Source organism: Myotis myotis, unplaced genomic scaffold, assembly GCF_014108235.1.
Source record: "Myotis myotis isolate mMyoMyo1 unplaced genomic scaffold, mMyoMyo1.p scaffold_m19_p_3, whole genome shotgun sequence".
NCBI classification, from domain to species: domain Eukaryota; kingdom Metazoa; phylum Chordata; class Mammalia; order Chiroptera; family Vespertilionidae; genus Myotis; species Myotis myotis.
The window spans coordinates 206914438-206926500 of NW_023416335.1; the positions used below are offsets into that span (position 1 = coordinate 206914438).

Below are 12063 nucleotides of genomic sequence, written 5' to 3' on the forward strand. Positions count from 1 at the left end.
CATGTTAAATATTAATAGGCATGGCTACCAATGACTAAGACAGCTAAGTGGAACGAGGGACTTTTACCAGCTTAGAGCTTATCGGTGACAGACGTGGCAACAATGCCTGAAGGCTAGGTGTCTTGGAAACGACCTTTTATGCTGGCCGTCCTGGAGTTGTGTAGGAAGAGGGAGCATTTCTTGTTTCTGGTCTTGCTAAGAGCTCTGTTACCAACAGCTGGGATGGCCTGGCGTTTTCAAGGCCAAGTGCAGGAATCTTGTTAGTACTGAGGAGGAAAAGGGTGGGCCTGGGAAGCCAAAAACTCACCATGTAGACTGACAGATGGCAGAAAGAATGGAATATGAGGGCGTGAGCATTCTGCAGCTCCGGTCCCCACCTCACAGGGGTTGCGTGAGATGCGATGAGATGAGATGATACAAGTGCTTGGCACCTGGAACACAAGAAGTGCTCAATAAATGTCTGCCGCTACCATCATGTGTACACAGTGCCTGGTGACCAGTAGGTGCTCAATAAACCTTACTTCCCACAAAGACCAGTCTAACCTTTGTTTGGGGTTGAGAGATGGGCTATTGGCCGGGTGGCAGTCAGAAACAGGAGGTACAATGGGGCCTTGATTATGAGTTTAATTCGTTCCGAGACCGAGCTCGCTAACTCAAATTACTCTATCAACTCAATGCAAAAAATCGGACGAGAGACAGCTGGTATCTCAAAAAACTCGTTAGTCGGGACACTCGTAAGTCAAGGCCCCACTGTACTGAGAGACAGGAGGCAGGCAAGGCCAAGGCTGAGCCTGCACCTTTGCTCATCCCTTTTCCCATTTCATCTCCACCACAGCCCCATGAGGCAGGTAGAGCAGTGTCACCCATTTTTCAGAAGGGGATACTGAGGCCCTGAGAGGCTCATCCCTCCCTTAGGGCTCTTCAGCTGTGGGTCTCCTCTATCTCCTCCCATTGGGGGTGGGAGTAGAGGCGGTGGGTGCTGGGAGTGGGACAGCCCCAAGGGCCCTCAGAGGGGCGGCTGCGTTTGCTCATAGGAAGTCCGAGGCACCAGGGACCTTCCAGGCCCGGGACGAGGGGCGGTCGCAGCGGCCCAGCCAAGGTCAGAGCCAGCTTCTCCGGAGACAGTCCAGCCCTGCCCTCAGCAGGGAGGTGAGCACTGCCAGCCTGCCCTGGGCCCCTGCACCCCAAGGGGCAAGCCACTGCTTTTCCCTTCCCCCAGGTGCCAGGCGGGGTCCTGGGAAGGGAGGTCCTTTATGAAAGTGTCAGAATCCCAATCACGGGTGTCCAGCTTCCCCCTCTCCCAGAGCCAGCAGTCCTTTGAAGGCGGCCCTTCCTTGTTGTTTCCTTCCTTCATTAAGTAGCTGCTAGCTTGAGTTTTCAGGGAAAGCCTTGGACTCAATAGTCCGCCTCTAAGGGCCATCCCTTCCAGGCCGGGGATTTATATTTTTATATATTAAAATATATATATATATATATATATATATATATATATATATTTTTTTTTTTAATTAATTTCAGAGAGGAAGGGAGAGGGAGAGAGAGAGAGAAACATCAATGATGAGAGAGAATCATTGATTGGCTGCCTCCTGCACGCCCCCCACTGGGGATCAAGCCCACAACCAGGGAACTGGACCGTGACCTCCTGGTTCATAGGTCGATGCTCAACCACTGAACCACGCTGGCCGAGCGGGATTTATATTTTTAAAGAAACTCTTAGAGGGCAAGGCCTGCGCTAGTGGAAGGGAGTGTTGGTGTGGAAATTCGTGCACCTGATAGCCCAGGTTGGAATCAATATCGTGGGGGAGGGGGAAGCGGGGACAGTGAGCAGCTCTTTGCAGATCTCTTTCTGGAACTGCGGAAAGTGGGTGAGAGGGAAGAGCAGACACCCCCCGCCCCCCTGCCCCCGGGAGGGAGCGCAGAGACTGTAGGTGCTTTTTGACCTGCTTTAATCCCAGCTGCTGTGAGGACACAGCCCGCCTCTCCCTGTGGCCTGGCCAAGAGCCCAGTGTCCTGAGCTCCTCGACAGAGGCCACCTGGTCAGGGTCCTGGAGCCTCACCCACCCCTCACCTCATCCTCAGGTAACCACGCCCCTTGCGAAGCAGGCAGAACCCGCCCGGAGGAGCCGTGCAGAGGCCCCTCCTCCCAGGAGACCTGGGGGGGACCTGCGGCTCCAGGGGTCCTCGCCGCCCCCAAGGACATCAGCCAGGACTTCTGAGAGGGAACGGCGAACAGAGAAACCTCCGGAGAGAGGCCGGGCGGGCCCAAGACAGCCTCCGGGTGGGTGGCAGAGCCAGGAGGAGCTGCCTGGGGCCCCGGGTCCGCACAGACACTTGGAGAGAGGCTGGAGCAGCCAGGAGGAGGGCCCAGGCCTGGGGGGCTGGCAAGGACTTGGGGAGCCCAGTGGGGGCGCTACCAGAGCCCTGGAGGGAACATGGAGGGGCCCTCTCAGGGAGTCTGAGGAGAGCTGGGGGCAGTCAGAGGCCTGGGAGAAGCTCCCCAGTAATGGGGTGCAGAAGCCTCCTGACAGGCCAGCTCAAAGGGGCCGGGGCGCCCTGCAGGAGCTGTTCGGTCCTCCCCAGCCTATGAGCCTTCCGGAGAACACCCGGGAAGGCCCAGCAGAGTTCTCGAATTCCTGGAGGCCTGAGACAGACACTGATATGGGCCGGGGAACTGAGGGAGCTTGCCCACACCTGCATGGCCCTGAGAGGCGCCTCGAGCTTGACTGGAGGGACCTGCTGAGCCTTCTTGGGATGCCCAGAGAGGGGGCCTGGGCCCGCCCAGAGGAGCCAACGCTTGCTTCCCGTCTTCCAAGCCTGGACTGGGAAGGCCTCCTGGAGCTCCTGCAGACCCAGCTGCCCCGAAAGGACCCAGCTGGACACTGGGGTGGCCCAGTCACAGCTCCAGGGCCAGAGCTGGGTTCCCCGGGCACAAAGGATGCCCTTGAACGAGAGCGACAAAGCCAGCCTGCCGGCTGGGCAGAGGCCACCCTAGTCAATGGACACAGCCCCGAGCAGGGGCCCCAGAGCTTGGCCCAGCTGCCCAGCCCTGCCTGCACCTCCACCCAGTGGCCAAAGACCAAAGTGACGAGTGGACCAGAGACCTCAGCTACGGCTGGTCTGGAGATGAGCCAGCTGGCGAGTAGGCGCCCTGCAGAAGGCCCCAGCTCAACAGACTGGGAGGTAAGTCCGTCTCAAAGCTCGGCCCCAATCCTCCCTCCTGACAGAACCTTTCCCGGTCACCAAAATGGCCATCGGTGGTAATGGCCAACCCTCCAGTGAGCATTTACTATGTGCTCCACCCTGGTGTGAATGACGTATGGGTATTTTCCTCATTTAATTCCCATGGCAACCTCATGAGAAAGCCACTGATAATTTACAAATAAGGAAACTGAGATAGAGAGGTCAAGCCACTTCCCCCAAATCACACAGCTAGTAAGGGCTGGGGCAGGGGTGAACCCCGGGTCTGCTCAGTGCAGATCACCTGAGGCCTCAGGCAAGATGCTCTGTCCAGGGCCTCCTCCCCTCCCGGCCCCACAACACCTGGTTTGTGTTGCCCCGGTGGCTCTTAGCTGACTTTGGCTGGCATTGTAGCCAGTGTGGTCATGGCCCCGCCCCTTGCTGTATTCCAGGTTCCCCTCAGTCCAGAACAACCTCACGTACCTCGCTCTGGTCCTTACAGCTCCTTTCGGGCACAGTGAAGAGGTTGCATCTGCTCACTGCGTGAGTCGGCTGCTGAGACAGGTTGCTTAAATGAGGACCCCTGTGCAAAGTAGGCTCCATGCCTGGCACACAGTAGGTGCTCACCAAGTCCCTTCCCTGCCTTCTCGGCCCAGGGCAGATTCAAAGAGTCAGTGGTTCTCTGTGCTGCCTGGAGCCTTTATCTGGAGGTGATGGGCTGGGAGGGTCCTGGAGGCCAGAGCCCTGCAGCCTGCCTCCGCTCCCCGGAACACAGCACGTGGTTTGGGACCCCTAGCCCATCTTGGCCCCAGTCTTCCCTATAAAATAGGACCAACTCCTTCCCTGACAGGTACCACTGGGATGATGCGAGGCTCCTGTTTGTTCATCTGACCCTCAGTGTGCAAGGATGATGGCAGGGTTTGTGGTGTGCCGGGCCCTGGCCTGGGCGCTTTACACGCTCTGCCATGTACAAGGTTCAGACCCATTAGGCATTTGCCAGGGGTCACACCTGCATAAGTCCAAGCTTTTAACCACCATGTTGTGAGGCCTCAGAGTCCACGGCAGGACTAGGGAGTCCCTCCCCCGTGTTTCTGGCTTTTATCCATTTGTCCTCTAATGAATTCAATGCATAGTCAGCAGAGAGGCAGGCATAAGCCAATGTGGTTCTGTCAGGCTTCCTGGGGAGGCAGGTGGACTACCTGTACCTCAGGGAGGGCGCCATGCTGTGTCCCAGTGAATGCTGGGATGCCAGATCAAAGGGAAGAGGGAGAGCAGGGAGATTCTTCAGCTACAATTACTGCACAGTGAGGCTCAGGGGTCCCGGGGAGGTTAGGAGATGGTGACTGGGGAGGGGCAGGAACACCACGTGCTTAAGGGCATTTCTACACACACACACACACACACACACACACACACACACACACACGGGCATTTCCACAGATGACAATAGGCATTCACTAGGTCCTACTGGGGCTCCAGCTGCTCACCTCTGTGAAAATCCTTGGCACAGCATTCAAGGCCTCCTGGCCTCCTTTCACCCAGATTTGCCCTCTGGCTGTGCTGAGCTGGCTGCAGAGCCCTGTGAGCACATCTCCCAGCCTTTGTGCATGCTGTTCCCATTGCCCAGGATGCTCTTTCTCTCCCTCTTCACTAAACGCCATTCACTGTGCAAGTCAGATCAGGTGCCCTGTTCTGAGACGCTTTCCCCAGGTTGGTGATGTCTTCCTTCTGATAGTTCTACCTTCATCTGGTCATACTCAGTTGTCATTTCCCCATAAGAAGCATGAGCTCTATGGGGCAGGAGGTGTGCCTTCTTTCTCTCTGTATCCCTGGCCCCTGGCCCAGGGCCTGACACAGTGGAAGAGGTCAGCTCAGTGGATGGTTGACCGGTGAATACATGGATGCTTATGTGCAATGCAAGCCCTGGCTGGTGTTGCTAAGTGGTTAGAGCATTTGCCCATATACCGAAAGGTTGCGGGTTTGATTCCTGGTCAAGGGCATGTACCTGGTTGCAGGTTTGATCCCGGGCCCTGGCAGGGGCACGTGTGGGAGCCAACCAATTGATGTGTCTCTCCCATATTGATGTTTTGCTCTCTCCCTCCCTCTCTCTCTTCCACTCTCTCTAAAAATCAATGGAAAAAATATCCTTGGATGAAATTAACAAAAAAAAAGAAAAAAGAAAAAAAAGATGGAATATGGGAGGGGAGTGGGTAGATGATAAATGATTGAAAATGGATATGTGAATGGACGATGGATAGGGCATATAGCTGGACAAGTAATAAATAGATGCTGGATGGATGATAGATGGGTAGATAAATATATAGATAGATGGGTGATGAATGGAATAGATAATAGATGTTGGATGGATGGATGTTGCTTAGATGATGGATGGGGAGATGAATGGATGGGTGAATGTTGGGTAGAATATGGATGGATAGATGGATGGATAGATAGATGGATGTTGCATGGAAGGGTAAATGTGGAATATGGATGATGGATAGTAAACGAATGTTAGAAGGGTAGGTAGATGGACTGAGGAAGGATACATGGATGTAAGAAGGATGGATAGATGCTGAATAGAGGATGGATGTATAAATGGGAAAATGGATGTTGGATAGTGAGTAGGTGAGTAATGTAGGATGTATGTTGGATGGGTACATGGATCTATGGATGTTGGATCTAGATGGATGTTGGATGATGAATGGATAGATAAGAAGGTGGATAGACAAGTGGAAACTGGGGAATAACTTGGACTAAAGCTGTGTTCTTTCTTATCTTCAGTTCCAATCAAAGGAGCCTAAGGAGTCAGAACCGAGAGGAGACTCACTGACTGGCCAGAAGCAGGCAGACTCGGTAGTTGGGTCTTGGGTGTGGACACATGGGGAGGGGAGTGGAAGGGATGGGAAATCAGATTGGAGATGGGCTGAGGTCCTCAGCTGACCTCTGGGTTCATCCAGACCCAGCTGGGCTCTGTAATGGGGCCATCCGTGTGCATGCGGGGCCGTGGGAAGGGCTCTGGTGGAGCTGGGTGGCAGAGCCACCTTCTGGCTTGGGGATTTGGGTGAGGACTTGAGCCCAGGGCTCTGCTCTTAACTTGCTAGCATGCCCTGGAAAGGTAACTAAAACGCCTCCCCTGGGTAAATAGCAGTTTGGCTCCAATGGTCTCTGAAGGCAAGGTCCTTCTGGCTCTGGAGGGCTGCCAGGCTGGGAGGAAGGGTAGAGCTCCCAGGAGCTGGAGCAAGAGAAGCGTTGAAGGGGCTGAGGAAACGCCACACTCCGCCAGGTCTGGAGCATCTCCAGGATCCTGGGGCAGGACAGATGTGTGCAGGGGTGGGGCCCACTGGGGCTGCTCTGAGGCCTGGCTGCAGCTGTAGTGCATTGCTTTGTCCCGCCCCTCCCCCTGACCTGCCACACAGACTGTTCTCCTCACCCTCAGCCTCCAGAGAGGTGAGGTCAGAGCTCAGGGCCTGGGGCAGCGGGAGGGAGGCGGGGAGGAGACAGGCTGTTTGGGGTTGTGCTTTCCTTACCCTGCTGTTCTGCTGTCCCACATGCCGCCTGACTGGGGTGTCTGTCTGGCAGCCTGGAGCCCCGACTCTGGCCCTGCTGCTTGTCAGAGCTGGGGGGATTCTGCCCAACCCCTCCCTGTGCAGATGAGAAAACACAGGGCAGGGGTGTTGTCACAGGTCATACAGTTGGTGGCTGAACTCAGACTAGAACTAGGGCTCGGAACCCCCACCCAGGGCTCGGTCTGCTCCCCCCAAGCCGCTTCCTGGCCCTGCCCCGATTCCCTGCTTGGCCTTGCACAGCAGCAGCAATGTCCCATGTGCTTGGTGGGCCAGTCTTCCTGACAGGTGGCTGTAGGAGTCTGTGAAGTGGGAGGGGACAGGGGACTGGTCACTAACGGCACTTCCAGCTCTCAGAGGGGCTCCGGCAACTTTGCGCTTCCTCTTTTTGGGTTATTTCTTCATACTTCCTGGGGCCAGGGTTTCATGAACAAAGAGGAAATAGTAATACAGGGGTCCCTCCAGTCTCCACAAAATGGGCCCATCCCAGCAACACGGAAAGCCTCTCAATCACCCCCAGGCAGCCAGGACTACACAGAATTGATAGCAGCCTCATTCATTCATTCATTCACTCATTCATTCACATTCACTTAGTGAGCACCTTCTGCGTGCTGGGTGTGGGCGGAGTGACTAGAGCACCAGCATGGCGCACGGTCTAGCGGCCAGCACTGTGATGGGACGTGGTGGCGGTGGGGCAGTCCTTCCCCAAAGCCCTCCTGCACCTGTGCTTTGAGGCTTCATGCTCTGCCTCCAGTGAATCTCCGGACCCGGAGGGTTGGGACATCTGGGCTCTGTCTTCCTTCCACCTGCTCTGGGACTTGGGGCAAATGCTTTTGCTTCGCTGGGCCTGTTCCTCCAAAGGGGGCTCACCTGGGGGTCCTACGAGGATGGGAGGACAGGTGGCTGTAGGAGCCTGTGATCCATTCCTTTCACAAAGGTGAGGAGCGTAGGCAGATGGGGGACTTGAGGCTAGAGGGGCCTTGTGTGACCCCTTGGCCCCAGGTGGCTGTGCCATGGGGAAGAGGGTCCAGTGTTCCCACATCTTTAGATAGTTCAAGAGAAGTTAGAAATATGTCGTTATATGTTAACTCTCTTGATTATTTAACACTGGATCCTGCCAGCCACATGGGGTTCGACGTTAGGAGCCCAGTCAGGCAAACACCATGTAGCATGAAAGGTGTACCGAGCTCCGTTCTCCCAGCTCTGGGAGAGGAGAACAAGGGGAACCCTGGGCCTCTAGGCGGGCACGGCAGGATGGGCAGGGGAGGCTGTAGTCAGGGACTTTCCCATCTCCCTAAAGGGACCTGGGGCCAACACTGGACCCTGTTTGACAGGCAGACAAGAGGCCAGCGGAGGGCAAGGCTGGGAGCCCACTCAAGGGCCGACTGGTGACCTCATGGCGGATGCCCGGGGACCGGCCCACGCTGTTCAATCCGTTCCTGCTATCCCTGGGGGTCCTCAGGTGGCAAAGGGTAGGCTGGCTCCAGTGGGGTGGGAGGGGTGAGGGCGGGGAGCGGGGGAGGAGAGGGAGGAGGTTGGTGTTAGTCAAAGAGGAGAGAGTGGAGGCCGAGAGGGCAGGATTTGGGGGCCCACATGAGAAAGGAGGGAAAAGCAGAGTCCTGAGCCCGGATGGCCTCTGCGAGTGAGTGGGTTGCCCACTCCAGGGTGAGGGGTGACTGAATGAGCTTCAGAGCTGAAAGCTCCCAGTCTGCAACCGGCCAGGGAGAGCCAGGTTGGGGGGAGGGAGAGGGGGAGGAGGGCCCTGTGAGGGGCTCTGGGATTGCAAAGTGTGTCTCAGTCCTGGGCCGGAGCCAGTTTCACAAACATCTGGCATTACGTAACCCATCCCCTGCCCAGAGAGGGTTGTAAACACTCAGGCCTCTGGTTCGGGGTTTCCTCAAGGGCAGGGAGGGGAGGCAACTGTGACCTGCTCCCTCCTGCCCCTTCACAGCCAGAGAGAAGGGGGCTGGCTCACGCGGCCTCTTCTCTCAGTGACAGGCGGACTGTCACCCTCTTGCTGGCTCTGGGCCCATCACTGGGCTGGGTGTGTTAAAGACATACACCCATTTTACAAACCAAGAAACTAAGTCTCAGGGAGGTGAGTTGACTTGCCTGAGGTCAAAAAGCTGGGGTTTAGAGGAGCCAGCTTCTTGGTGATTTTCCTCATTCCTAGATGAGAGAATGGCTGCAGCTGAACTCACTGAGCCTCGGTTGCCATATCGGTCTAAGGGGGGCAGGGAATCTATGGAGACACTCAGGGCTGCAGGGAGGGCCCCGGGAGATCAGGATGCACAGAGGTGTGTGTGTGGGGAGGGGGGGGGGCAGGTGTGGCTAAATACCAACTTCCCCATCCACTTCATAATTTCCTCTCTGTTGCCTTTTGGGATTTAGTAAGAGGGTATTGAGAAGAACATGGTTACCTGGGCAGGGTGGTTCTTTCAAGCCATGGACAGGAATTACCTTATCAACAGGAAGCGGGTCTGGCAGGAAGGGGCAGGTGAAGTCCCGAGTGGAGAGAAATGGGGAAAGGACTCTGGGATAATGCTGCTGCTGCTGATAACTAGCATTTATTGTGCACCTACTATGTGCTCGGCTGTGCTCAATGCACGGCATGCTTTACCACCAGGCATACCAGGTGCGGTTTATATTGTCCATGTTACAGACAAGAAAATGAGGCTCAGAGAGGACAAAAAATCACTGCTGTAGATCCCACTTGGGGCAGAGTGGAGATTTAAACCCTACTCTGGTTGACCTCATACCCCCCCACCCCTGCATCTGGATCTCCCTGCCTTCCTGCAGGCTCAAGAGTCCCCATTAGACAGGTGTGGCAGCTGAGGCTTGGTGAGTCTGCAGCGGTTCTGGCTTCTGGGAATGAGGAGAATCAGGAGCTGAGAGACAGAACTGCCAGTGGAGCCTCCCAGACAGGTACTTAGAGTAGTTGCAAACGTCTCTTGAGCGAGATAGTGAAATTAGTCCAAGGTTAAGAGCTAGGAAGCCTGGGCTTGAATTCTGTTTCTGCACTAACTTGTGTGGCTTTGGGCCATTGTCTCCCTTTTCTGAGCCTCACATTGCTATCCTTGACAGAGTAACAGTTTAAGACTGAATCACCCCAAAGTTGGGTGGCCCTGTTTAATTATTCTCTCCTGGGTCTCTGAGCCTGTGCCATCTCTCTCCTGCCAGGACAGGTTGTGGTAAGGTAGTCATTTCTTCATTTGTGCATTTATTCATTTAACCAATGTTTGCTAAGGACCTATTGTGGGCTGAAGCTCTGAGACAGAGAAAAGAAACACTTCATCCCTGCCCACAAGGAGCTCATGGTTTGGTGAGAACACTGCCATGTATGTGGTTAGAACACTGCCATGTATGTGGTTAGAACACTGTGGTTATCACATTAGTGGGGGAGTGTACAGATGTAGGGAGCACTGGGTGGGAAGGTGATGCAGGGAGCATCAGACAAGGAGATTGTAACTGTGCTGGGGGCACTTGGGTTTCCTCTGGACCAAGACTTGAAGAGTGAGGAGGAATTTTCCAGGCACACAAACATTTGGAGGGAGAGGCAGGAGAGAGGGGGAGTGGATGAGTGTGTGTGTGTGTGTGTGTGTGTGTGTGTGTGTGTGTTCAGGGGGGAGTGGGGGTACAGAGAATAGGAAAGGAAGTGTTTCAGACATGGCAGAGAACAACATATGCAGTCCCACCAAGGTGCAGCGGACCTGCTCATTCTGGGAATTCTCAGAAGTCCAGCATTGTGGACCCTCGCATGTACAATGCGTGTGTACGATGACGGAGGACAGCAGGCAGGGGCAGATTATGATGGATGCAGACTGCTTGGAACAAGAATGTAGCACGGGGGAAGTGATGAAGAACCTTGAGCAGGGGATTGATCTGATCACTGGGTTGAGGGAACTAGAAGTGGAGTCCCAGAGGCCAGGAAACCTGTAAGGGGGCTGTGAGGTGCCCAGGCCACAGGGCAAGGCACTGGTGGGAGGTGAGGTCTTCTGTTTCTCCACTCACTCTCCCAAGGATAAAGTGCCTGAGTTAAGTACAGGGTTAGGGTAGGAGAACTCAGCATAGGGATGCCAAAAGGCCAGTGTCTAGAGCAGTGGTTCTCAACCTGTGGGTTGCAACCCCTTTGGCGGTTGAACGACCCTTTCACAGGGGTCGCCTAAGACCATCCTGCATATCAGATATTTACATTACGGTTCATAACAGTAGCAACATTACAGTTATGAAGTAGCAACGAAAATAATTTTATGGTTGGGTCACAACATGAGGAACTGTATTTAAAGGGACAGAAGGTTGAGAACCTCTAGTCTAGAGGAAGATGGGCTTATCCGTGGCCTCATTTCTAGTGTGGAGGAGAGAATCCCAGTGGGAAATACTGAGAAAGAGCTTCAGCTCCCTGAGCCTCCATTTCTTTATCTGTGAAATGGGGACGGTAATTATGATAATAATTCTTGATCCCCGAACTAAGATGGCAGAATAATTGAAATGGCAATTATAGATAGCTAACTAGGGATAAATGGGGTGTTCTGGGTACTTAACAGTTAATCCTTATAGCATCCCCATGAGAACACAGCATTATCCCATTTAACAGAGGGTGAAGTTGAGGCACAGAGAGGTTAAGTACCTTGCTTAGGTAACACAGTGTTTGAATCACAATGCCACACAAGCTACTACATGCATTTAGCAACAAATTCCACCAAAGGTCCCTCCTCTACTTCAGGGCTCAGATGAACTCCTGCCTGCAAAAGGGCTCCTAAAAACAGCCAAGTGCTCTGGGAACGTGAGCCACGGGTGTACACCCACACCCACGAACCCCAAACCAGGTTCTTAAGTCAGAAAGACCCATTTACAGGAGGGGGCATTTAGGGGGCACACGCTAGGAGTGCACCTCTTCTTGAGCAAGTCCGCTCACCTCTCTGCGCCTCTATTTTCTCATTAGTAAAATGGGGACAAGGGCACCGTCTGTCAAGCCTGTAGTGAGGATTAAAGTGGATTTCATTGGTGACAAGCGGGGCTCCGGGGTGGGACGCTGAGTTGTTAGTGTTGGGGGCTTGGCCCACGAGCCCAGCAAAGCCGGGGGCCGGCGGGGAGCGGCTGGGGCGGGGAGCGGTAGCCGAGGCGACGTGGGCCACGCCCCGCACTGCCGGGCGCTAGCCCGCGAAGTCACCTGCTGGCTGGACGGCTCCTTCCGCCCCGCGCGCCCGCGGCCGAGCGCGGCCCGCCCTCCCTTCTCCCCGCCCCCATCCGTCCCGGCCGCCCCGCCCCCAGCGCCCGTCCCGTCGCGCAGGCCCCGCCCCCAGGCCCGTCCCACGCTCCCATT

At 55.1% G+C, this 12063-nt stretch overlaps 1 protein-coding gene across 1 annotated transcript; it reads left to right on the forward strand.

The window, feature by feature from the left end:
* The first annotated feature begins 322 nt into the window (after positions 1-322).
* Positions 323-9575, forward strand: LOC118650755 (TRIO and F-actin-binding protein-like). Its single transcript, XM_036299050.1, has 5 exons — positions 323-391; positions 1873-3180; positions 5959-6030; positions 8075-8212; positions 9540-9575. The coding sequence occupies exons 1-5, from the start codon at positions 323-325 to the stop codon at positions 9573-9575; spliced, it is 1623 nt and encodes a 540-aa protein (XP_036154943.1).
* Positions 9576-12063: the final 2488 nt, after the last annotated feature.

Bases quoted from the DNA above. Each gene is read 5' to 3' on its own strand.
- LOC118650755 (XM_036299050.1), top strand. From the start codon at position 323: ATGGCAGAAAGAATGGAATATGAGGGCGTGAGCATTCTGCAGCTCCGG. The intron at 392-1,872 runs GTGAGATGCGAT...AGTGGGTGAGAG, and splicing joins CCCCACCTCACAGGGGTTGC to GGAAGAGCAGACACCCCCCG. The intron at 8,213-9,539 runs GTAGGCTGGCTC...GCCTTCCTGCAG, and splicing joins GGGTCCTCAGGTGGCAAAGG to GCTCAAGAGTCCCCATTAGA.